Source organism: Pinus tabuliformis, chromosome 7 (genome assembly GCF_031772625.1).
Source record: "Pinus tabuliformis cultivar Carrire ecotype Pingquan chromosome 7, CPIR1, whole genome shotgun sequence".
In the NCBI taxonomy this organism is placed as follows: domain Eukaryota; kingdom Viridiplantae; phylum Streptophyta; class Pinopsida; order Pinales; family Pinaceae; genus Pinus; species Pinus tabuliformis.
The window spans coordinates 1,061,864,062-1,061,891,629 of record NC_142293.1 but is presented as its reverse complement, the minus strand read 5'-3'; the positions used below and the strand labels follow the sequence as shown (position 1 = coordinate 1,061,891,629).

The 27,568-nt window shown below is 40.1% G+C and overlaps 1 protein-coding gene across 9 annotated transcripts in view; it reads left to right on the top strand.

Annotated features, from left to right (window-relative positions):
* LOC149251293 (putative LRR receptor-like serine/threonine-protein kinase At1g51820) overlaps positions 1-27,568 on the top strand; it is a 338,812-nt gene that overhangs the window by 9,424 nt on the left and 301,820 nt on the right. For 7 of the 9 annotated variants that reach the window (XR_016266859.1, XM_089459343.1, XM_089459339.1 and 4 more), the window contains exon 2: positions 19,133-19,189. The exons of the other annotated variants lie outside the window; for them this stretch is intronic. Coding sequence is in view for 5 of the 7 variants with exons in the window: in XM_089459343.1 (XP_089315469.1) it covers positions 19,157-19,189 (33 nt within the window). In the remaining 2 variants the exon portion in view is untranslated. The remainder of the gene's footprint in view (positions 1-19,132; positions 19,190-27,568) is intronic. 9 annotated transcript variants of the gene reach the window in all.

The window sequence follows — 27,568 nt, the reverse complement described above, 5'->3', positions numbered from 1 at the left end:
CACCACTAGAAGAAACACCAAGAACATTTATCAAATGTTGGTTTCTAATATTTGTCCACCCATCTGATACAATGAATACCCTAGAATCTACCCACTCATTTGTAAAACGTGTCAAAGCTCTTTGAACCTTAGCTTTTTCTCTTTCTAATAACACTGTTCTAGCTTTCTCATAGTTGGGGGCCTTGTATCCTTTTGGGGTTTCATTGATGGCCTTTACCATTTCATGCCAATAGGGAGAGCGAAGCACATTGAATGGTACACCGCAAGCACAAAGAAAACAGACTATCTTTCCATCCACATCATCCCTCCTAGCAACATTAAGGAAATCCCCTATTGTTCTTCTACCTCTAGAGCTTGCAAAAGTACCATGAGGAGATGAGCTACCAAATTTAGAGGTTGCACTTGATTTAGAATGAGTTTTTTGTTTCTTGTTTTTGAGTTGTGTAGCCTCCTCTATTTGGATGTATTTTCTTCTTTCTTCAGTTGAAATGTTTGGGCAAATTTGTACCCCCACAGGACCCTTTTTTTCATCACTGTCCAGCACCCCACAAAGATGCCTCCTCACACGGGTGTATGAACCACAATATGGTTTTCCTCCATGACAACCATGCGGGCACACAAATTTGTAAGTTCCACCACCCTTTCCCCCATCAAGTTTGGTCACATAGTTCCACAAGGGTGTAAGTTAACGTGGGCAGTCCGTTTCCCCCCATACCGTACGGCCTGTTTTACGGCCAAGTTTCCCCCTTGGCCGTCAAGTTTCCATACCCACTTCACTTCAAGTAGTAAATGTGATGTAAATTTAATCAATGTATCATTCATGCTTGCCTCGCGTTTCATCCATACAACTTAGGTGTTAATGCAGCTTTCATCTAGTGTTTCGATTTCCCCTTCAAGTTCATCCCCTTCTTCTTCAAACCCTTCCTCCTCATCATACATTGGGTCACTCATATTGGGACCACTGTCCTTTTGTGTTTCTTCCCTTCTATTCCTATTGCCCCTTGCCATCATTAAAACCAAGAGTGGAATGATACATAGAAGCCAAAAGAACACCATCTTGGAATATGGATATAGGTGGTGGACAACCTGCAAGTAAAGGAGCAAGTAGAAACAATGGGAAAGAGTAGGAGAGGGAGGAGAATATATTCAAAAAAAATGTCAAAAAAATAGGGGAGTTTGGGGTTTGAACTTACCTCTTTAGCTCTTGTAGATGAAGTCCTCCGAGCTCTTGCTCAAAGCTCCTCCTCCTTCTCCTAGCTCCTCCTCCTTCACTCCTCCAAGCTCTCCTCTCTTCTCCTCTCCTTTCTTCTCTTCTCTTCTCCTCTCCTCTCTTCTCTTCTCCAACTCTCATAAACTCAAAGTGAGCAAATGAGGAATGAATGGGGGCTTTATTCCCTTCATTCCTCACCCTAACCTCACCCTAACCCACCCCCTTTATGCCAAGTCAACAAAAATTAGAAAAATATAAAAAAAACCGAATTTCATTATGCGCGCGGCCTTTTTTGGAAGCATATGCTTCCCCCTCCGAAGCTCCACGCTTCGTACGCCCGAAGCATCGTACGAAGCGCACTTCGGAGGTCTGGAATCACGCTTCGGAAAAAACCAAGAAGCAGCAAAATCAGGCGGAAGCACGCTTCCGGGGAAGCTTCCTAGACGCATCCGCAAGGGACGCGCTTTTGGGCTTGGAATCGCGGGGGGGGGGGGTGCTTCCTGCAACATTGGTGAGGAGTATTGCTAGAGCACAGTCCTCGCTAAGAGGGAGTGTTGATTTGGGGTAGCATCGAATGTGCTCTAGCCACGAAATTTGGTGGAGAGGTTGGGGCACATGAGATCTCCAATACCCAAAAAGGGTTTGGGCAAATTCTAAACAGATCAGGAGATATTAAAATAATTAATATTTTTAATGGAGTCCCTAAGTCTAAACTTAGGGAAAATAAAATATTAATGTGTATTAATATGAATCTGTATTAGAATGGTCCAAAAGACATGGATCAAGCTAGATCTAATCTTAGTTGTTGATTAGGGACTTAATCTCGGCCGTTGAGATGCCAACAAAAAAAGTATAAGAGGAGGCTTGAGGGGCACTTGGAGAACACATTGAGGGAGACCTGTCAGTGCAATTTTTGGAGCGGGGTTTGCTGAGAAATTGAACCAGTGGTCTGGAGAGAGGTTAGGAGGCAGCAAGTACGGAACAGAGAGACGAGAGATCAACACAGAAGAGGTAGACGCAGAGCCAGAGGAAGCCACACAGAGGCAACAGAGACTGCGCAGAGCCAAAAGGGCCTGTGTCATCTATGCAGACGCTGCAGGAGTGACGCAGAAACCCAGAGAGGCTGTGCAGAGCCTTAGTAGGCTGACACAGAGGGTTTCAGGTTGACGCAGAGGGTTTCAGGCTGTGGCAGAGGTCAGTGGGGTCTATGTTGGGTTTAGGAAAGTGCTGGAAGTTTGTCTATCTGTGGGTAAGCCAGTTTGGCACCCTGTTGTACAAGAAAATTGCTAAATAATAAAATCCTCCCTTGCTACACCGGTTTTCCCACATTGGGTTTTTCTGGGGACATTAGTCCAAAATAATTGTGTCAATGTGTGCATATTTTTGTTTTTGTATTACGATGTGATATCTGCAACAATATTTATTTTAATGTTTGTTGAAGTAATTTCATGAATAACTTATGATGAAATAAGTAGGAAAAGTAAATCAGTTGCTGCAGTGATAGAATTTTCACAACTGGCCACAATCTAAGACCGTGGATTATTAACAAAGAATTTTATGTGGGCAGAGTGATCACCAGCGTAGCATTGTACCTCACGTCCGCAGGTGGGGAGGGTCGAACGTTAAATCTCTGTGTGCATCCAGTCTGTCGAAAAATAGCAAGTGACCAATTTTTGCAGTGAATCAAAGGACAAAGCAATAGCGTAAGATTCTCTGGCGACAACACTTCATGATTGGCGAATCTGTGTGGATGGCTACATGAGATTGCATTTGTGGGTGTCGGAATTGCACAGGAGGAACAATAGTTGTGGGAGCCACGGATCGAGCATGCAGAGACAAATTGTGTTGAATATTTATATCAAGAGAAATCGAGTTGCTCCCTAGTTGAAATCTTTGTTTTATTGGCCGCTTACACTAGTAGTAACCTTATTCTAGCAGTGAAGGACAAGCTCTTATGTGGTGATTCGACGTTGCTAGAGACTCATCCTAAGGGTTGCAGACTCATCCAGATTTGCAAGTGGGCTGAATAATTTTGGAGCCCCAACAACCTCTGTGCGTGTGGATGAAATTACTCTCCTAAAGGGATCAATTTCTAGTATCATTACAGAGGCCGAGTAGTGCATTACATAGTAAATAGGGTTGCTTGAAGATGTTTGAAAAGAACTGAGTTTGAATTGAAGACGCCACCCATATATCCAAAATTCCATATTTGAAGTCACTCCTTATTTCTACGTGTAGCAGCTTTGACACATGTAGCTGCTTATCCAATGAGGTTAGATTTACTTGCAAACCTGTAGCAACTCACATATATTTTCACAATTTTGAAGGCACTCTTGGCTACTATCCAACACCAGGTCCCATTTTATATTTCCTGTTGTTTATCTTCCTTAACGTGATAAGGAGAAATGCAATGTCTTGTTCAAAATATCACTGATGCAAGGCTTATGAGTGGTTGTGTTAACCTCTCGAGATCAGATATTGTTGCTGGATAGAGATTGACTGTATGCTATAGTGAGCTTATATTGGTATCTTGTACAATGGCTTAAGCTGTGTGATGTTTGAGAGTGAGTGTGAGGTTGTCAGTTTGTTGGTATAGCTGCTAGCATGACAGGGCTTATGTAATGTTGTCTGCATATGCTATCATTAGAATCTCATGTCTGATGATGAGTTTGAGTCTTGATTATGTTATTGCTATTGTTGTTGTAAGATTAGGGAGAGAGGGCTATGTACAACTGAGTGCTCTAGATGACATGAATTTGCTAAGTAGAGTGTTATATGACTGAGTCTTATATTGCAAAGATCCATATTGATGCCTGACTATGTCTTGATCTATAAGTTAGTTGGGGCTGATGCTTGAAAAGACAGAGATGTATTATCATTGTTGTGTGAGTTTGAGTTTATAGTTGTTGTAACACTGTATATAGGGTGCTAGTAGAGCTGCTATCTGATGGAGATTCTAAGACACCTCATAAACCAGCACAACAATACAAAAGTTGATGCCGTAAGTCACAATGTTTCTATAGACCAGAAAACCAGGTTGAACAACAAACCCTTCTCAAAAGGGGTCTATGCCATTCTTTAGAGAGAACAACCAAATGATCTATAGAAAGAACCGAAGATTGGACACAAAATCCTTGTACTTGGGACAAATTTGAAACATATGAGGGTCACAATGAAAGCCCTTTTCAAACTAGATGAACTGGATGCACTCCTTTCCGAGATAGATCAATTAGAGGGGAAGAAATTGATGTGGGCTCTAAAACCAACTATGCTTGCTCTCATACAACACAAGTTCTTGGAGGAACCTTGTGAAGGGGTTAGACTTCCAGTTGCATCTTGTCTCAGTAACATCATGAGACTATCCGCCCCTATAGCTCCTTACAATGATGATGTTATGAGGAGAGTCTTCAGAATGATAGTAGAGACCTTTCGAGACTTAGATAACTCCATGGGTCCTACATTTGGGAAGAAGCTTCAAGTTCTGAAAATTATGGCCATGACTAGGACTTATGAAATCATGTTTGATCTTGAGTGTGATGGTTTGATTCTGCAGATGTTCAAATTCTTCTTTAGCATTAGGAAACATCATTCTGACACAGTCATAACACAAATGCAATCCATCTTTTCATCATGCATGAGAGGCCGTGATGCCATTTGTCTGGAGTTGCAGTCTCAATTGCTGTCTATTTGGAGGAGAGAGAAGTTGGTCTCACCTTCTGCTTATGAACTAGCCGAGAGGTTGGTTGAGTAGAGCATTGGGCTGTTCAGAGAGAGTTGACCAGGGAGGAGCTACTAAGGTTTGGGGGATCATGCAACAAGAATGAGATGAGGAGGAAGGGACTTTGCTTTGTCTGCAAGGGACCTTGGGGACTTGACCACTCATGCTTGAGTGACACTGAGGAGATGACAGAGGTAGAGCAAGAGGAGATTCCTTCTAACTTTCAGGTTAAGGATTCTTCTTTGGACGAGTCCATGGGTTCATACGATGATACCTCTGAGGAGCACGAGCAGTCATGTGGAGTTGATGACAGTAGCCCAAATATGCATCCATGTGTGGTAGAGGAGTATGATGAGCAGCCGATTATTCCCACGAGGGAAGGAGATCCGGGAGCAGATCAACGACTGATGAGTCAACATAGAGAGCACATAGAGGAGCATGAGACAAATGATACACATAGTGTGCGGGATGGGCCATTTTTCGAGAGCCAGCTAGTGGCTCATGTTGAGCCCATGATGGAGGATGAGCAGCCACCATTGGGGTCAACCATTGATGAGTAGCAGATATATGTACAAACAACTGGCAGGGTGACAGTATTTGTTGACACTTGTCCTCAGGAGATGCTGGAATATGACAGGGCAGTTTGGCAGGAGATTGGTGGACTGGAGGAGCGTGGAGTTTCCTATCAGGCGAGGGAGATGGCAGTGCATCCATCTTTGGGTCTACCCATTGATGAGGTGCAAACAAATGTAGTGGCAGCCAACTGAGCTGCAACATTTTCAGGCAGCAACCCTCTCCAGGAGTACATAGACGGGGCTTGCAACACAGTTTGGCCACTTGTACCCGTTACAAGGAGAGAGACAGGGTTTCCTCGATGGATATTGCTGACCAACTAGGTAGAGCAACATGAGTTGAGCATGGAACAACAACAACATAGTAGACTTGTTCCTTACACTAGAGTCCATGTCTTAGATTGGCAGGAGATCATGAGTTGGTATCCTTTTGATGGAGTATCAACCTTAGTTCAGGGTAGAATACACCAGGGGCACTTAGATGAGGGTTACTATATGTTTCAGTGGGCAATGGGATGTGGACCAATAGTTCATCAGTATTTCAGTAGCACTAGCCCAACATCAGCAGAGTGGGGTTGACCTCGACCTATGCCCGAGGTTGGATTGGAGAGAGGTGATGAGTTGGTATGCGGTGGATGGAGCAACATTCATGGTTGGAGTTATAGCACAACAGGAGCCTTGGAGCCTTGATACTTGTTCTTGGTGGCATTGGGATCCAGGAGGATTTGTTGATGACAGGTTCAGTCAGAGATTGGTCTGGGAATCTGGGCATTGAGGGGTCCGTTCATGGTGGGTTGACACAGGAGCATAGCATCACCCAATGGTTCGTATGGGATCCGGGCATAGGGTCTAAGCTGCGTTGGGCCATAGATTTGGATTGCTTGAGGGCAAGCAAACTTGGGGCGGGAGGACTGTAATGTCCCCATTTTTATTTTTCTCCGTAGTACAGCTAGGGTGGATTTCCAGGGTAGGGGATGGCCAGGTCAGTGGAGCAGGTTTATGTCATTAGGGGTTCCGATGGAGTTTTGAGTAGCTTTCATGGGGTCCGATGGCATTCACTTGGCATATTCATCATCATGAGCAGTTCTGCACATCTTGTTTTTGGTTCCGTGACTTTCTGATAATTCGCGTAAAACAGAGTTATTATTGGCATAACTTAATTAATTATACTTGAGGTGGCATTTTAGGGAGATTAATTGATGGAACACCTCAATGTGATAGCTTGTTGGAACCGGAACAAGAAGATCTACAGGATGTGATGCTGAGAAGTGACTTCCAGTGGCCGAAGAGAGTATGGTGGGCGATTTACCATTTTCCTTAGTTAAAAATGACTTTAATTAGTCATTTAATTAAGGAAAAATAATTAATTAGAGGAAATGGGCCAAAAGTGACTTAAGTAAAATAAAATAAAATAAAAGGGTCACTTAAGATAAAGTCAATGGAGGAGCTTCTAGAATAATAATAAAATAATAAAATAAGATGCTTCTAGAGGCTTGGAGATCTATCCATCAGATCTATAAAAAGAGGAGGAGAAGGTCATTTGGGAACATCTTGGATTTGATATTGTTTCTTGTATGAGAGGTTGAGAACTTGGTTCTCTACTCCATTGGTAGCCCCAGGACGGAAACCCTTGGGTGATTCAGTGAGATTGGGCGAGCACCCATCTCCCCTTGGTGGATTCATTCAAAATCCACAGGTGTAGTGATTGATTTCCTGTTTCAGTTTGGAGGCCGACATTAGCATTATTACATATCTTGGAGGGCCATGCCCAACTATTGTATTGGCATTTATTTCTATATAATAAAGTTGGATTTTTTTTGGCTGCATTTCTCATGGTTCTGCATGTTGTGATATTTTAATGAGATTTTATGTGCAATTTATGGGTTTACTGTTTGGGTTTTACACGGCAATCTTCTGTTTGTGAATGGAATTTTTTCTGGAGTTTTTCTGAGTTAAAAATTTGAGTTTGTTCCAATTTTATTTCATTTGGGACATTACATCAAAGCTTCAAAACTTCACAAGTGACTGTATTTCACCAAAGCATTGTTACATATTTATGCAACACATCTAATCACTTCCTAACTGAGGAGAGATAGTTCGAGAGATTTTCTAAACCATTCAACCACACATCTTAAACTTAGGACGAATTTTGTTGGAGAGCATCTCTTGTAGAAACACACTTTCCATGACACAACTAATAAACCACGAAAATGAAAATATCAAATCGTGTGATCATACAACCCACTAGTAATTGAGTGTTGCAAACATCCCAATAACATCCCGATTTTATTGCAAAATCCCGATTTTTTGGCCTAGTCAATGTTTCCCGATTTTTACTGATATTTTGGTGGTGAAATATAAAGGGAGAGATCTAACCGTCAAACCTGCTACTGTCTTCACACCAGCTCTGAAAGAAAACTCTGCTACAGCCACTACAAAAGATCACTTTAATCACAGAAGCTGCAAACTGAACTTACTAAACTACTCCCTAGTCTTACTTTTATAACAGAATCAGGGTGCAAAGGTTTACGATCAAAGTGGACCTAACAAAACAGTTAGATGCCTAGGAGAATTCATCCTGCTTGCATGAGGAGGAATGCCTAGATTACCATAAAAGCATCCAAGGAAAGCATGCGCCACCCTTCATAGGAAAACTCACGAAGTCTAATAATGGCCAACCTATGCACAGCGCCTCCTGTGATTGTCATTCTTGACTTAGTCATACCAGAAGAGCAAATATACTAAAAATAAAACAATCAAAGAGAAATGTAACTTCTGTTCTAAAAATAAGAAGAGATATAGTTGGAAAACTCCAGATCTGATGCTTGCATGCTCTTCTAGTTTGCTAAAGGACAACCAATTTGCCTCTAAGAGGCTTAGTGGTGCACCCTCAACTTCCTGCTACAGACTGCTACACATACTAGGGAGATCTTTTGGAGAAACAGGTAGATATTCTAACACTCCCTCTTTATGAGGAAAGTGTTCTCAACCAATCCACAGCATCTCAAACTTCCCCTTAGCCAGGGCTTTAGTATAACCTACGAATCTGAAGGAACATACTCTAGGATCATTGCACCGTTTTGAACTCTGAAATCTCTTCAGAGTCTTCAAGGTGTAAATTCTTTGTACAAGGAAAACTTCATCAACAACCTGCCAACCTTCTACGTCCTTCATGTTAGCTTTCACTTGTCAAAATCTTCTTACCCCACAACTTGATATTTTTAGACTCCTTGCAATGATAAATTCATTTACATACAAGGCCAAGATAAGTGGATCAGATCTATCAAATGAAGAATTAAAATTTGCACTCAACCTGAAAACCCTTAACTTGAGTAAAAACTGATAGATCCTGAAATACCAAATTTTTGGTGCATGTATCAACCCATATAGGGCCTGTTACCAATCCGATTAGCGGGGTTGTAAAGGTCTGTGCAACCTATAGGATGGGTATACAGAAGTAAGGGCCCACTATCACCTCTGCTTGAACCCATGCTCTTTAAGCCCATTTCTTTTGAAAGGCCAAGGGAGGATTCCCACTCAATACATCAACCAACCCAAGTAAGACTAGTGCCCTATATGGGGTCAAAGATGAAGTGGAAGAGTTAATTATGGGACTGTCCTGCTGAGTTTTGCATATAAATCACAACAAAAAACTAAAACCAGCAAAACACTACACTAGACAACATCAAATATGGTATATAGGTACTTGAAATTGATGTAGAAGAAATATGCTAACCAGTTGTGAAGTTATTTTTGAGTTTGGGTTACTGGTTACAGGGGTTGTAGAGAAAATCAGCTTGATGCGTTGTAACTACAGACTGCAAAATATGAAGTAAATTGCAGGAATAACGACCCCTATCACTTAAACATACCACCCAATGAGTGCCAAAACAGTCATATCTCAGTGATCTAGGAGTGGGGAAGTTCGAAGGTTATATATGGATCTTTAAAGACCACTTCCAAGCCTTGGACAGTAGTAAATATCAATTTCCAGTAAGGAGGAAATTGTATTTCTGTAGTTTTGGATCAAGTCCCATTGGGTACTATGCCCAGAAAATTTCCAGCAACAAATATCCAATAAAACCAGCTAAAATTTTCCTACTTTTGGACTCTAAATTGATAAATAAGCAATGCAAATACATACTATAATCTTAAATGCAAGATTCCAATAAATTACTTACATGGTATGTAGAGGGAACTTTGAAATATTTGCAGATTTCTGTTGTAACAACCTCTTAAATGCTCTCATCTACAATAAAACAATTTGACACAGGGAGTAAAAGATATGCAAAGTAATCCAAATTCACTGTATCAAAACATTGGCCAAGATATTATTCAATTTTAAGCGATCCAAGGTAAATTAATTTGCTATTTTGAGATGAAACTTGAAAAAGCCGATGAGTAAAATGTCCTACACTAAAACAAAAATCGATTTTTTTTAAGTTTTTAGAAATATATGGTTGTTGGAATTTTTTACCTTATGCCTTCAATAACTTACATCAAGGGCGGGGTTGTGAAACACACTCCTCTCTAAGCCGGTTTGCACTTGATCAAGGAAGTGTGATTGGTCTATAGGAGCAATCACACCCATTTTTGACTTAAGGTACTGTCTTCTTTTCGGACCCAACTAGTAGTGGCCCCTAGTGTGGCATGCTCCAGCCTTCGGTTCGAGTATGTGGTGAAATGCAAGCTCCTTCCCAATTGAAGCTCCTTGCTAGAACGACCCACCTGAAACAAAAGAATAAATGGATATTCTCCTTACTTTGCCCCCTCTAGTGGCTATATAACCCCTCAATGGCTTGATCCTATAGCTTCTATGTGATCTTACTGGCTGGAAAATAGCTTAGTTTCGAAACAATCACAACAAATAACCAAGAAGGAAGGAGATAGTAAGAGTCAAGCCACCAATGTAAAAGATTACACAAGTTTGCAAATGAGTTTTTTATTAATGGCACTTATCTCACAAGACAACAACAACAATATTTTGCAGAGGGAAGGCTATCATTTTTAAAAATTTTAACGGCTAGTTAAACTTCTCCCTTAAAAGTTATCTTTTTACTAGTCATCCACATGTTGGAGACTTAGTATTTTCATAAAATATATCATTACAACATTTAGTTTGCCCACTTGGGGGTCAAATTAGTCAACAAAGCCCAATTTGGTCCAACGTTCCCTTTGAATTGTGGTCCGTGTTACCCATCACCAGTGGTTGACCCCTATAGGAGAAATTTTCTCCTAGACTTGTCTTCAACCGGCAGCTAGCAGCCCCTTGCAGCCACCAGATAGCTCGATGTGCCACCTGAGCCAACCATTATGTGCCCTCGCCCATCTGTTATGATCGTATGTTTGAAGGTGGGCGGGCTTTTCATTATGTAATTGGGTGTTTATGCTTGTTTTTCTTGTATACATTTGGACATGGATTAGTGGGAGGATTTGACAGAAAGAATGGGCTTGGATTGTACTCTTGTTCCCTTGTCCGAACTTGATGGTTAATCTTGTATCCTAGCCCTGTGGGATCCCCTATATTGGATACTAGCTTTAGGAGTGGTGCTACATGGGAAACCCTGATTTTGGTTGTGTGGTCTCGCTTCTCGACACCATATATCTCACTCCTCTCTGCTCATTATAATCCTTTTTCACGCTTTACCTATCTGGGTCCACATTTGTCCATTGGGTCAACAAGGAGTTAACTTCCCCCTCCCTTCGTCCACACTTTGGGTTGGGCCTCGAAGGTTGATGTAGCTAGAAAGAAAATTAAAAGCATAATCTGGCCACTTACAACAGAAAATGTACCACAAAATGCAAAAGATGGCCAGGACATAGGAATTTAGCACGTGGGAAAAAGCCAAACATGAGCTCTACCCCTTATCATTATGGCTATCACCCTGGTTTCCAGGGCCCCTATGTGTGCTCCCTGCATCATTGAGGAACCCATGATTGTCCCAACCCTTGGTGGGTGATGAACTGCCCAAATTTAAGGGGGTAATCACTGCTTTATCGTACACACCATGCTCTCATCCCTTGGAGCCCTGAGCAGCTAAAAGAAGGAAAAATCAATAAAAGGCAAAAATGCATATGAAGAAGGTTGGAAAAACAAAGGTTGGAGTAACTCATGTACCGCAATTGCTCCCTCCTACATCTATACACCCTATGTGTGGGCTTCCCTCATTATAGCTACCCTTGTACCATGGCATGTGGCTTGGAGCCTTCCCTGTTGCCCCACTCTGTTCCACCATCATTTCACATGACACCTATGATGGAATTGTTGTCATTGATGGCAAAGGAGAAGCACGAGAGTAGCATCAAACTCCACTCTTGTGACACAAAGGAAGCTGGAAATAAGAAGGCTAAGCAAAAAGAAAAGCAAAAGAGGAAGTTTACAAAAAAAATAAAAAATATTAAAGGGCAAAGAAGTTTGTGTTAAAAGGTTGAAGTTGGCTTCAGTCATCAGACACAAGCCTCTGATTTTGTGCAAGTTCTCCAAGAAAGGGCGGCCACCAAATATGAGATATGCAAATATCATGTCAATCAATGTTGTTTGAAAGGGGATGAATGTCCACTTGCAAGTTCTACAAGAAAGGGCGGCCACCAAATATGAGATATGCAAATCAATGAATGTTGTTTGAAAGGGGATGACTGTCCACTTTCACATAACCTTTCAGTTTTTCCTACAAAGTTTACCATACAAGGGGCTATTAATTGGAAAGAGATATGTGTCACTTTTGCCATAAGCTAATCACAAAAGATGCTTTACATGAACTTTTAAAGCATTCTGAACTAGAAAACAAGAATTGACTGAGCAAGAAAGTATTCAAGGTGGTACTCAACATTATATTGCAAATAATCCAACTTTAAGTTGGATGAGGAAAGGATCTGTTAGGAATTGATTTGAAAATGTTAGTTGCATGCTTCTAAGTCTGCATCAGGAAACAAAAAAAAACCAGAGGAAAGGAGAGCTAGCTTAACATTTTAAAATCTTGGAAAAAGAGCACTCAGAATTAACCTTCTAAGACTATACTTTCAGAAATTCAACACAGTGATAGAAACACTTCTTCTCCGATGTCAGTAGACGAAGGTATTGGTGCATTTTTTGTGATGGAATTCTCAGCCTGAGAAATGATTCAGTTCCAAAAATGCTAGATCCTGTAAAAAGTCACACAAGCATTACCTTAAAGATAACTATGAAAAAAAACAAAACAAACTTGTAAGAGCAAAAAGATATTGTACTTTTTGATTAACCATGAAATAGAAAGGCTACTCAAGATGGTTAAGAAGTGAGAATGAGAATAAAGGAATGCAGGAAGTTGGATGGTCGAAAATATAAAATGTTACTCACCCAAGAAGGTCACAACAAGAAGAGTCAATAATGCAGAAAAGAGAATAATGCATAACAATAATGACAATAGAGGAGTGCTAAAGAGACTATTAGACAAAGTTGCTAGATAGAAAGAGTCCACAGAGGCAGGAAGAACAAAATAGATGCAGAACTGGAAAATGTGACAGAATTGAAAAAAAGAAATAACGCATGCAAATCCTATGCATTGAATAATTATTGATATATTCATAATTGTTGTGCACAGTTGATTGGATTATGTAATATGCGTTATGGCATCCTATGCGCTATGAAATAAATACAGGGTGTTATAATGATATGTCAGTGCTATAATTCTATTGGCAACATTTACAGTGTAGATATGATTTTATGCAATATATTGTTTGCAGTGCGATTTCATTGGAGAACGTTGAGAATGAACAACGTTCATTTTCCATTTGGAGCTGTGTTCATTCATGGCGAGCATTAATATTGTTTGTGACCATTTATTGGTTGGATCATCCCAACCTTAATACACGCAATGCTATATTGTTAATGGTTTAAGTCATTATACATAAATGGAATGTTGAACAACTTCATTTGCCATTCGTTCATTTGCCAATACCTTCATTTTCCAAAGTTATTATTGTCAAATATGGTTATGAGTTCATTTACCATGAAGCAACATATTCATTGTATATTGGAACATAACGTTCATATTAATATATATAATATGCAACGTTCACACACACACACACACACACACACACATAGCTTTAAAATTATATGGTGGCAATGGTACCATATATTGGTGCGTTGTGATTATTGTTCAACCATGGATATAATGGTGGAGAGCCCAACAATTGTAATATATAGCAGCCCTGTAATATGCGCTGTATGGAGAGCTGGGCAATTTTTTCTGCCCAACAATTGTATGGAAAGTAGCCCAACAATTATTTTTTCCCAGCAATTGTATGGAAAGTAGCCTTAAGTTTGCAGCAACACATATTGGAACAACATTATTTTTGTGTGTAGCATTATCTTTGTTGATTTGGGGTAGCATCGGATGTGCTCTAGCCATGAAAATTGGTGGAGAGGCTAAAGAACATGAGATCTCCAAGACCCAGAAATGGTTTGGGCAGATTGTACCCGGTTTGGGAGATATTAAAATAATTAATATTTTTAATGGAGTTCTTAAGTCTAAACTTAGGAAAAATAAAATATTAATGGGTATTAATATAAAACTGGGTTAGAAGGTTCCAAAAGTCATGGATCAAGCCAAATCTAATCTTAGCTGTTTATTAGAGACGTAATCTCGGCCGTTGAAGGACCAACAGGAAAACTATAAGAGGAGGCTTGAGGGTCAGTTGGAGAACACACTAGAGTGATTAGTCATTCGATTTACTAGAGTAGGGTTGCTAAGTAAAGTCGAATCAGTGATCAGCAGCGAGGGGCAATGAGTATTGGACAGAGAGGCAAAGATAGTGCCGGAGACCAGCGCAGAGGCAGAGAGGGAGATGCAGAAGCTAGAGAAGGACACGCAGAGGCCAGAGGGCCTGCATCATCCACGCAGAGGGTAGCAAGAGTGATGCAGAGGATCCCAGAGGCTACACAGTGCCTCAGAGGGTTGGCACAAAGGGTTCTGAGGCTGACGCAGAGGCCAGGAGGGCTGACACAGAGCTTCAGTGTTGCTGGAGAGGGTTTCGTGGGGTAGGTTTTCTAAATACCTGCTTCCGAATAGAGAGGTATTACTGTCAATTATTTTTCTCTGTCGGGTGAGCCAGTTTGGCACCCAATTGTACTCAAGGATATACTGCATAATAATATAACCCTCAGAATTGCTGCACCAGTTTTCCTGCATTGGGTTTTTCCATGGACGAGTTGTCCAAAAATAATGGTGTCACTTGTGTGTTTGCTATTGCTTTCAGCTGTTGATCTGTAGATGGTTGAGACTGTATTGTGTTTATTTCGATGTTTATATAACTTGTTCACAGTTAACAAGTAGGAGAAATAAACCAGAAGAATACAGATAAAATTTCTAACGGATAGACTTAGAAATTCTAACAATCTTATTCTTCCTGGAGCAGTTATTCTTCTTGGAGCAACTTTATTAATGCATGGTGTATTGGCATGTAAAGTGTATTGGTATCCAAAACTTATTATTCAATGGAGCAACTTTATTAATGCAAAGTGTATTGTGTTCTTTTATCAATGTATTATGAGGCCAACAATGTTACAAAGCCAACAACCTATGCATTATGGAAAGCAGTCTTGATATATTATTTACGCAGCATTTATATTGTATTATGGAGAAGCATTAAGGAATATTGACAACGTTTTCACATATAAATCATGAGAGTCTTGGCACATATTATTTGAGAGAGATTTGGCATGATATCAACACACATATTATTGGCACATATTGTCAATGTACATATTCAATTGGCACATATGGCAGCGTTATCATATAATTATAGCCATATCAACACACATATAATTGGCACATTGCATTGACAATTGTGTGGACACATAATATACATATATCAATGCCCAACATTTAATATGACTTTTTCCTTTATACACATTGCGTTGACACATTTCATTTCATTGTGTTGGCAATTATTATACAACATACATAACAACGTTATTATGAATACAACTTTTACTTGTTGCTAGCGCTATTGCAAATGCAGTGTTTTATTGCCAGCGTTATTGCAAAGCATTGATGATTATTATTTGGAACAACATTAATTATTTGGAGCAGTGTTGGAGAAGCGTTGTATATATTCAAGCCACATTTAATAAAGTGCATTTAATACATTGGAGCATCCCAACAACATTTAATACATTTGGGGCAACGTTAAAATAGTGCCAGGCATTAATATAATATACCATCACCATGGTTTGCTAATATCAATATATCAATATCGTGCCAGATTCTTGGTTAATTATTGTGCCAGCGCTGATGCATTGTTGACATTAATACTTTAGATCCTGTGCATTGCCAACATTTACCAGCGATAATACTTTTGCTTGCATTCATATATTGGGTATGGTGCATTTGAGGATTATACATAACAACTTTCTTCATATGTATTTGTAATGATGCCAACATAGTTCATTATATTCTGGAGCTTTTAATATGCCAACAACTTGCTCTTGTAGCGTGCATTCACAAGAGAAAAGCTTATTACAGTGGATACTTTGGCGTTAAAGCAAGACAGTCTAGCGTTAAAGTGCCAACGTTGAAGGCTAAGTACTGCTCGTGGTCTATGGGCCATAGGGCTTGTGGCTTGGACCTCCCTTGGTTGCAGATGCATATGGGACGATCAGTATATGGCTAGAGACATGCATGCATTGTACTTTTCTAGTCTAACTTCTCAGCGCTCATACATTGTGATTGGCAGTGTTCAAACATTGAGTAGAGTTAATACTTTGCGTTAGTTGCAATTTTTTTTTTTAATTAGGGTTTTGTGCCCCAACTCCAAGAACAAGGAATAATGGTTATTGCCTAATGTTTTAATAGAGGCTACTTATGGTATGACTCAAGCTTGTATATGAAAAATAAAAATAAAAAGTAATTGCCCTGCAATGGAGCTAAAATAATGCATTGTGGTTATCATTGAGTTCAAGGTGTCAACAATTATGTTATCTCTACTTGAAAGTATTTGTTGATGGTTTCTCAATTCAATGGTTTTGGAAGAAGAATTTAAGATCACAATGAAGGAAGAGAGCACTTTGAGCATTACAATTGTGCGAGACGCAATTGATTTGATTGAGAAACTCGCTGAGAAGAGAGGGGCCTCGTTGATTTGGGGTAGCATCGGATGTGCTCTAGCCACGAAATTTGGTGGAGAGGTTAGGGCACATGATATCTCCAATACCTAGAAAGGGTTTGGGCAGATTCTAAACAGTTCAGGAGATATTAAAATAATTAATATTTTTAATGGAGTCCCTAAGTCTAAACTTAGGGAAAATAAAATATTAATGTGTATTAATATGAAACTGTGTTAGAATGGTCCAAAAGACATGGATCAAGCTAGATCTAATCTTAGTCATTGATTAGGGACTTAATCTCGGTCGTTGATATGTCAATGAGAAAAGTATAAGAGGAGGCTTGAGGGTCACTTAGAGAGCACACTAGAGTGATCAATCATTCTATTCTCTAGAGCGGGGTTTGCTAAGAGAGATAGAATTAGTGATCGGGAGATGCAGCTGAGGGGCATTTGAGTACATAGAGACAGAGAGGCAGAGATAGTGCTGGGAGAGCAGCGTAGTAGTCGGGAAGAGTGACGTAGAGCCAGCCAGGGCTCACGCAGAGGCAGCCGGGAGCTGCGCAGAGCCTCAAAGAGGCTAGCATTGTTGACGCAGAGGGCCAGAGGGCTGATGCAGGGCCTCCTAAGGCTGACGTAGACCCATCCGGGGTGACACAGGGCCAGCGCTGGGCAGAGAGGGGCTGACGCAGTCCAGAGAGAGGCTGACGCTGGGGTTTCTGGGGCAGATTTGTGCTGAGTAGTTGCCAGAAGATTTATTCAGGGTTTCAGCCAGGAGATTTGTCAGAAACTAAGAGGTATTACTGCCAAGGAAATTCTCTGTTGGGTAGGCCAGTTTCGGCACCCAGATTGTACTCTGATATTGCTTAATAAGAAAACCCTCAGATAGCTGCATTGGTTTTCCCACATTGGGTTTTTCCGAGGACATTAGTCCAAAAATAATGGTGTCATATGGTGTGATTGTTTTTGTTTCCTTTAATTTGCTGATCTGTAATATGTTGAGCATGCACTAGTGTTTATTTTCAATATTTACATTGTAAATAACTTGCTAAGTAAAATAACAAGTAGGTAGGAATAAATCAGATAAAGTGCATGGAGGGTTTCTAAGTAAGTAAACTTAGAAACTTCAATAGGCCTAAGGAAAATCCATCACACATTATTTGGATTTTGATGTAGAGGAAGATTCAAGCGGCTTGTTTCCATTATTTTTGTATTTTGTGTTGTTTCTTGGAGGCACCTGCATTTCTATCAGTGGCTTGGAAGGTCCACACTGGCCATAAATATATGGAATGGTTGTCTAAGGGTTTTTAAATGCTTTGGTATCATTATTGTTTTCCCATTTTTCTTTGATCTGGTAGAAGGTTTGGCTCAAACATCAATGGTAACAAGCTTATGGAATCATTCAAAGGAAAGTTGTATGAACACATCCTCTATTGATAGCACAAATATAGTTTGAAATAATTGATGACTGCAAATTTTTTGCTCTTCGCTTGCCTGCTTGGACATGTTCATTTCTTCAATATGCAGAAAGGAATAGAGAGAATAATTGTCTAGTCAATCTAAAAGATCCCATCAGTGGAGGGACATAACTATGTCAAATCCGAGATGTATAAGATTTATTTCAAATAGAGGACTAAACCATACTTATTTTCTATGGAGGAGATTGCCTAAACTTTTTGAAGATGAACCATGTAATCTTATAGTAGCTTGTTGCGAAGTTGATGATGACTGGATAGATTTGTACAATCACTGGATATCCCCTTCATGCTTTTCATTGTAAACCAAACTGCCTTGTCATTGACATCAAAGGGGGAGGTAAGCAAATGTAAGGAGAAGTTTTTTCTTAGGACAAAAGGAAAATATGATGGCACACGTACTGTTGATGACACACTTTTATTGATACATGGATTGTTATACCTTGGAGGAAAAAGAGAACATCTTGTTAGCCTGTTTTCATATGTTGTTATTACATGTTGAGCCGATTGCATACATTGTTATGGCAAACAAACAACAAGGTATACTATATATGGTTGTTATGTTTGTAAAGCATATTGGTATGCTTGCTATGCTTGTTGTGTTTGGGTGCAAGGTATGCTTACATACATGTTTTCTTTAAGGATGCTTTGAAGATTGGTTTGGTTGAGCTAAATTGTTGTGATGCAAGGAAAAGGAAAAGACATGGAAAAATATTGTGATGCAGGGCTATTTGAATATGAATGCAATATTGTATTATTGCATGCTATTTATTTATTTTATTGACATGAAGAATATGAATGCATGACATTTGGATATGATGAAATTCATTTCATGTATTTTAATATTCAAGAGTTTAAGCAGTTTTGGAATTGAAGAGACACCTTTGGAATGCAAAGAGACAAGATTTGTCTTTTCATATTCTTATGAGGAATACAAACAACCAACAAAATATCTTCATAAAAGATGTGATTTTGGAAGGCAAGAAAAAGTTAGAGAGTTGGAGAATGTGTGAGAGCTGATTGAGGTATTATGCATTAGTTACCTGACACGTATGAATCTTATGTGAAACAGATTTGAAGGAAAGAAGAGGAAGAAATGAAGATGGAGATTTGTAAAATTTATGACCAGGTAAACTAGAACATTGTTGTTTTTTGTTTATATCGTGGGATTGTAGTCTCCTTTCAAGGTGTGGCTTGATAAATATCCAGTTGAAGCTAGCTGAGGTAAGAGCCTCTTGTGGGTTGTAGCCTATAGAAAACATATGGGAGTTAGAGCTTCCTTGCATGTTGTAGCTTGCAGAAAAATTGAGGTAGCAACCTCCTGTAGGTTGGAGCCTACAGAAAATCAGATGTAAAAGGAGTAGGAGCTTGCCTTTGCATCACAACAATAATAAAATCATGGTTTTCTCCCTTTATGGGTTTCCACTTATATCTGGTGTCAATATATGTTGTTATTATGTGCTGATGTGATGTTTTGGTTTGCTTATTACTTGCTGTTCACATATTCAATCTGCTGGTCATTATTTGTTAAGTTGCTCATGTAATGTTTTAGCTAATGAGTTTAATGAAAAGAATTTTAATGTCTGTTAATGGACTAAGCTGATTCATCCCCCCTCAGTTTAGTCAAGTTTTAATCAACCTACCATTTGATGGATGTACCATGGACCTATTGCTCTCGTAGAGGTTGAAACCACCTAATAGGGTCCTTTATTAACCTCTCTTGTTGATCAAAGAAACACATGTGCCTTCTAAAGCCCATTTGGAAGGGCATGCCATTATCATGTATCCACTTTTGCCCTTGGTTTGCAACCTTATTTACTCAATTGCACTAATGAATTGTTGTACTAGAAGGTGAGGAGACACATTGGATCTTATATAGGATTGCAGGTGGCTCCCCATTTGGACTTGGTCTCCCTATATGGGGTTTAAGCCCTTCAGAGGGTCATAGTGGCACTTATAGGGTGAGTGTTGAGAGCCATGGGCCTCCACCACAATAGAGCATTGATTGCCATTGCATGGGCTTCTTCAACACCACACATTGTTTGTTCATGCCCCAGTTATATAGAGATGATGATGTACTTGGACCATGTTGCTCAATAGAACACACACTTACACTTGACACTTGGCAGCTGATCCAAGGCCCAGATCGGGTTCTGTCTCATCCAGAGAGACACGAGAGGGCTTATGTCATCATTATAACCCTTATTGATGGAGCATTGACATGTTTGATCCAGTTGGAGACCCATGAGACCCTTGATTGTGCCCCACAACCACTTGGGAGCACCACAGATGTTTTGCTTGGAAACCAAGGGGCCACCCCCTTGGTCATCATTTTGGGAGCCCTCCTCTTCATCATGGCACATGGAGGACTTATCTTGGCCTTCCAACGACCCTTTGCACCATTATTTTATCATTTCGGCCTCATTAGGAAGGCTTATTTTGTACTTTTGAGCTATTTGGTGGGTTTGTCACCAATAAGGTTATTATTTGCACATTAAAAAATTGATTAGGGGCTAAATTGGGCTAATTAGTCCAAATCGAATTCCTAAAGGCTCATATAAATTAAAGGAGCGCCTCATTTGTAACTCATTACACTTGGGGTTTTCGACCTCTCTACTAAAGAATTTCGGCCTACACTTTGTGGAGTGATTTGGATGATTAAATGCATTTTGATGTAAGGAAAATTTTCGCTATCTCTCTTGGAGCTTCTAGTTGGAAAGATTGTGGATGGATATATTCTTCCTTGTCTTGTAAGTGCAATATGATGCTCTATTTCTGTTTTAATGGATGTCTAATGCATGCAATTATTTTCTTACGGTGAAATAATGTGACCTAATTAACGCGAATTAGTGGAATCATTGAAACTATTGGAGATTTTTGCATGCGTTACTCATTGGACAAAGAATGAATGAATGTTCCTATGGGATAATTTGCATTTTCATCCTTGAAATTCCATGATAATTTCCATTGAAGTGTAAAAGTCTAATTTTGTTGTGTAACTGCCAATGTTACCAGACTCGGAATCGGCAATAAATCGGCGAGGCAAAAGAGCGAAGAGTTTTAATCGGATCGGGAAAAAATCAGGAAAAAATCGGCAAAAAATCGTTGAATTCATTAAATAAAAATATACACATATATTGAATTAAAAAAACCATTTTTCGTTAATATTGGGTAAAGGTATGTCCAAACAATGCATAATATCAATAGATGTCCAAAATATCATGAATAAATAAGTATCTCATATGTGTTATGAGTCCACACATGATCCGATTCCGAGTCTGGTAACATTGGATTGAAAAAGGAAAAACTTAGGCAGGTAACATCATAGTATATATATATATATATATATATATATATATATATATATTTTAATAACTATGATGTTACCTGCCTAAGTTTTTCCTTTTTCAAAATTCAATCAAGTTTTTGATCAATTTAAATATATAAAAAATGGTAAATATAATAAAAATCGATTTTACAATTAAAAATAAAATATAATATCAAAAATTAAAGAAAAATATTTATAATTTAAAACCATATACACATTTTTAATAATTAAAAAAACAAAAAATCAAATAAAAATATTTTTAATAATTAAAATATTAAAAATTAAATAGAAATCATTATAATTTAAAACGAGCTTAATAAAATTTTTGATAATTAAAAATATTAAAAGTCGAATAAAAGTATTTATAATTTAAAACCAAATAAATATTTTGGAAAAAAAGAAAAAAAGAGATGAAAAAATAAAACCAGACAAAAAGGAAATTAACAAAAAGCTGGATCGTTCTCTTTTGTGCAGCCAATTCAATTCAAATTTTGAAGCGCATGCAGTTGGGAATGAAATGCCCGGCCGCATTACCAAACCAAAAAGCTATCAGTTCAGAGCGTTTTGAGTCTTGACCGTTTCAAAAAGAGAGTATATAGTACATTATCGCATGCTAAACATCCGCAGACTTTCATCTCTTCTTCATAAACAGAAATGCTGGTGTCTGGACGCTGGACGCGGGAGTATGAATAAACCGATAAACCGTAAACGCCACAGACAGAAACGCTGGTCGATAAAGTGATAAACCGTAAACGCCACAAACAGAAACCCGATAAACGTAAACCCAAAAATTTTGGCGGGACTCGGAAAAAAACGCAGAGTCGGGTAGACGCGCGAGTCAAAATCGCGTTGACCACGAGTCAAACTCGGTCAACGCGATTTGACTCCGGCAGATTCGGATCTGATCGTTTCCATACCGAGCCAAGCGGGAATCGCGATTAATCGGCTAAATCGCCGATTCCTGTTTCACTGGTAACTGCATCCATAGTGTGAAAATTCAGAAACCCAAATCCTATTGCAGCAACTGGAAATAATTCTCCTAATTGTAAAATTAATTTTTAACAATTTATTTACTATTTGCTACAACAAATAATGAATCAAACACACTGCAACCTACACAAATAAACCGCGGAAGAAATAAACGTTGAAAGAAATACTAAATCACACACATAAAATGACAATTATTTTTGGACTAATGTCGTCGGAAAAATCTTAGGAAAACCGGTGCAGCAATTGAGGGTTTTATTATTATGCAGCAGCGAAATAATCTAAGTACAACTGGATGACAAAACTGGCAATCATACAGAGAAAATCTGGCAAGAAAAATCTAGTGAGGAATTTCCTCACTTCGTAGGCAAATCCGGGCTCTGACCTTAGCTCAAATTGAGCTGTCCAAATTGGATTTGCGCAACTACTGTGTCACCCTAGCGCAGTCACTTCTGCACTCAACTCAAGCTAGCTTCTCAAGTCGTTTGTTCTGCTACTGTCTGGGAAAATGTGTCTCCTGGCCTCTGGAACCTCTACCCAGCTTTTGCCACTGAAACTCTGCTTTTCCCCAGCAGATTCAAAATTGCCTCTAGAGGCTATTGCGCTATTCTGCGTCAGCCTCACTGTGGCTCCCTTGCCTCTCTGCAGATGCACTCACCGGAACTGGAATCCTTCCTTATGCTTCATGGCCCTTGCCCCACTCTCATTGTTTCCATCACACTGACTCTCTCTCCGAAAATTGACCACTGCTACTCAGAAAATCGATCTGCTCATGAAATCGAACTGCTGAAGTGTTTTCTCTAAGCCCCATTGACTTCTTCTTATAATCCTTTGTTGAGACTTCAACGACCAAGATTAGATCTTAATCGATGGCTAGGATTAACTTGAAGTCGATCCGTGTGAGTTTCTAGAACATTCACACCTTAACTTAATTAATTTTGATTAATTAGTCATATTCCCTAAGTTTAGACTTAGGAAATATTTAAAAACTGACTAATAATCTAATTAAGTCACTTCTAGGTGGAATTTCCAGAAATGATTTATGGGTTTTGGAGATTTCCTGTATTCTAGCCTTTCCACAAAATTTCATGGCTAGAACACATCTGATCCTACAAAAACTAACACTCCCTCTTAGAGAGGAATGTGTTCTGGCGTTGCTGCTTCTTGTAGCAACACTCTGTCTTTGCATCATCTCTTGTCACGCTTCTGATGTCTGGTTGCTGCTGCCCACAAACCACTGCGCAACTTTGATATGCGCTGCATCTGTGTTGCTGTTGACCCTGCTATACTGCTGCCAACACTGCATCTGCACTGCAAATCCCTCTCCATCGGTTGTTGCTGCAATTGCAACAACTGCAACTGAGAAGCATCCTAAATACTGAATCGACCAACACTGCATCTGCATTGCAACTTCCTCTCCATCGGTCGCTGCTGCAACTGCAACAACTGCAACTGAGAAGCATCCTAAATACTGAATCGACTGTGATCAGTATGATGCATCTGTCTCTCGAGTCTCTGACTGTTGCTAGTAATTGCGCTGTCATCCAAGAATCCGCGCTGCCGTTGACTCTGCACTGTGCCAATTGCACTGCTACCAACTCTGCACTGCGCTCCCCAACATCTGACTGCTTCTAGACTCTGCATTTAGATATGAAGGGTAACAACTGGCTCCAATAGCGGAACACATGCTCTACTTGGGAGGATGTGAGAACCCCAAAATGTTCCACCTTTCATCTGAAAAGCTCAACCAATATGACGTAAAATACATGTAGAGAATCAGACCAAAGTCCTATCCTTTCTTAACATGGTAATAATAAAAAATGAAATAACTTTTGATTTTTATGTAGCTTGGGAGGTACTCCAAGCCCTAGTGTTGAGGGTTGGAGGTCAAAGCACCACAAGTAGGCTTGTGGGCTTGGAACCCAAGCATGGGGTTTTGCACCCATCGGGATTTGGGTCAAAACCATGATGAATTTGAGCTTGAGAAAATTTGAGGTGATAGAGCTTGGCGAGCTGATTCCAATGCTTTGAAGATCACTCAAATCAGAGCTCTAGAACTTGAGTTATGAATTTTTGAAGTTGTCATTAGTATTTGGACAGTCAAGTCATGTAGGCTTGAGGAGGATTCATCCAATAGACATGACCCTTCATGAATTCGTTGGAGCCCTCCATTGGTGTATATATAGGAGGTGAGAGGAGGTTATTTCCTCATTGATTTGGAGAACACAAGAAGAAGAACTCACATTTTTGGGAGAGGATACTTCTGTGATGGCCGCAGACCTTGGAGCTTGAGCGAAGGTGGGAGAAGGAGAGAGTTTGGGTCTGTTTTTCTCTAGACAGCTGAGCAGATTCAAGGAGGATGCAGAGGATGAGTTGTGTAGGAGATCTGGGCTATTTGTGAGGGTGTTTGTGGCAAGGTTAAACTCTGTTTTGGGCAGTGGATTGCACAGGAGACATTGCAGATAGGCTGAGCCCCAAACAGTGGGCTGTTGGGTGAGTATAGGGGTTGTTTTTAGCCCTGTATTGTAGCGTTTGACAGCAACAAGGAAGGGAGGCTATGCCGCAGCTGTAGGAGGCCTTAGGAGCTGATTGGAGGGGCCTAACAAGGACTGTTAGGAAGCGCTAACCAGTTAGCCAAGGTGACAACAGTCACATCAGTCCAGAAGTGAAGAAAGGAGGAGAAAATACATTGTTGGAGGCTGCAGCAAGAAGGATAGGCCAGCAAAGGTGTGGAGGACTGTTTGAAGTCAAACTCAGGTAACCTAGAGTTGGAAGATACCTTGCTGAAGGGCTGCATTGTTGAGGAACTGTTCTGGCAAGGGACGCAACAAATTCATCCTAAAACAGGCCGAGAAGGAGACCTCTTGTGATGACTAGGCTGCAGGCCTGTGGGTGGTGTTTTGAGGGTTAAAACAACCCTAACAAGGAGCTGTAGGTGCCTCCTCACACAGCAAGGTCACCTAGCATGTAAAGGAGTGGAGGCTGCATTAATTGAAGTGTGTTTTGGGCAAGAATGTTGGGTTGCTGTAGGTTACAGTGGGTTCCCTAACTAGTGACCAAAACACTGCCCATGAACAACAAAACAAAGGTATGTATTTTCTCTATTGATGCCTTGTATTGGGTCATAGTTTGTGACCAATCTTGGATTGGTTAGTTTGCAGCCCATGGGAGCCATTTGTTGGAGTTGCCTTGGGCATGAAGGAACTCCAACTAGGAGCAGATCTCATGGTGGATCGATGTCCTAGGTGAGGACATATTATTGGAGCCCAAATTTGTGCAATAGCTCCTCTATTGCAGAGTAAAGGGCAGATTGATGGAGTCTGTGGGCAGCCATGTGTAAGGGTCTCCTAAGTGTGGGGATGCCCTAACTAGGTGCAGATGCTACAACATGATAGTGTCCAAGTTGGAGCCCGGTGAGCAACACCTTGATGGACAAAGGTAGTTGCGAGAGAGGCAGTTGTTGAGCTCAAGGGTTCGATCAACCAGGAGCAGTTTCTAGAGCCCGAGACTTGTATGTGGAGAAGGACATCTACAGCAGAAGATGCGCAGTCCTCCTAGCCCGTGTTCATTGTGGGAGATGGACATCTTGTAGTGGTAGGCGGCAACCCTCCGTGCCCTATGTTGGTCTTCATTGGAGCAATGCAGGAAGACCATAGTGGGCTGAAGTCCTTGAGTAGCTGAGGAGTAGCAGTGAGCAATTGAGAGTTGTTCACAAGTGGAGCCGTGAACAACTCGACATGAGTTTCAATGTGTTGTGGCCTTGATGGACTAAGGCACAACTAGAGAGCAAATTGACAACCGAGATTCAGTGGCCAGAAGGACTTGGAGCATTGATAGAGGCAGGAGCTGCAGATCGGGAGTCGAAGGATCGAGCAGGTACGGGGTATGATTGAGAAGCGCTGAGGGGGCATGCGACAACCAAATGGTCAGAGTAGTCTTCATTAGAGCAATGCAGGAAGACCATAGTGGGCTGAAGTCCCTGAGTATCTGAGGAGTAGCAGTGAACAATTGAGAGTTGTTCACAAGTGGAGCCGTGAACAACTCGACATGAGTTTCAATGTGTTGTGGCCTTGATGGATTAAGGCACAACTAGAGAGCAAATTGACAACCGAGATTCAGTGGCCAGAAGGACTTGTAGCATTGATAGAGGCAGGAGCTGCAGATCGGGAGTCGAAGGATCGGGCAGGTACGGGGTATGATTGAGAGGAGCTGAGGGGGCATGCGACAACCAAATGGTCAGAGTATCTTGTTAAGGATAGATTGGTTGTCGATGGACTGACACCAAGCCCCAGTTTTGTATCTTGTACTAGTGGATGTATGAGGGCCATTATCCCTGGTATGGGAGCCCTAGATTGTTGTATTATATGTTGTTTAATATAACGAAGTTTAAAAACTTAAAAAGTTGTCTATATTCTATGCTTGTGTGATTTACTACTATTTTATTCCGCTGTGCAAAGTCGTTTATGGTTGAGATTCTTGGTTTGGTAGCATCAGTGATTTTAAGACTCTAACCTAGACCCAAGGTCATGGAAATTCAACAATAACTACTAACTAACAAAGTTGAAATAATGGAAATAGAAATGACATGGCAAAATATGTAACTAAACTAGAGCATCCAAATGACATCACATCAATAAATTAAATCATGTAAGCAAAAATGACAACAAACTAATATTTAGGAATAAGCCCTTGATAGCATCAATTTATACCTTTATGGTAGAGCTTGATGGCTTGTCCATTGATGGGTAGTGGAAGTCTCTCCATCTAGATGAAAAATGTGGAAGGAGTTTTCACCTGTGATTTCAATAATAATGTAAGGGCCTAACCATAAAATTTCAAATCTACCATGATTACTTGGTTTTTCACCCTTCTTATTCCATAAAAGCACCAAGTTGTCAATTTGGAAGTCATGTATAGCAAGTCCTTGACCCTTAATCACTTTCGTGGGTTTAATCTCAAGATCATACTCTTATATATTTGCTACCCACTTTCCTCTTGTTCCCAATAAATGTTGTTGCAATAATATCTCCTTGACAACATGATGGGGGAAAAATGCCACTACTCTCGAATAGCCCACAAAAGTACAAAAATACTTCAATGATTTGAATAATGCATACACTTAGCTTTTTCTCTATGACGTAATTAAGTTCAACATCCTTGAGCATCTTGGTCATGAATGTGATGGGTTGTTTG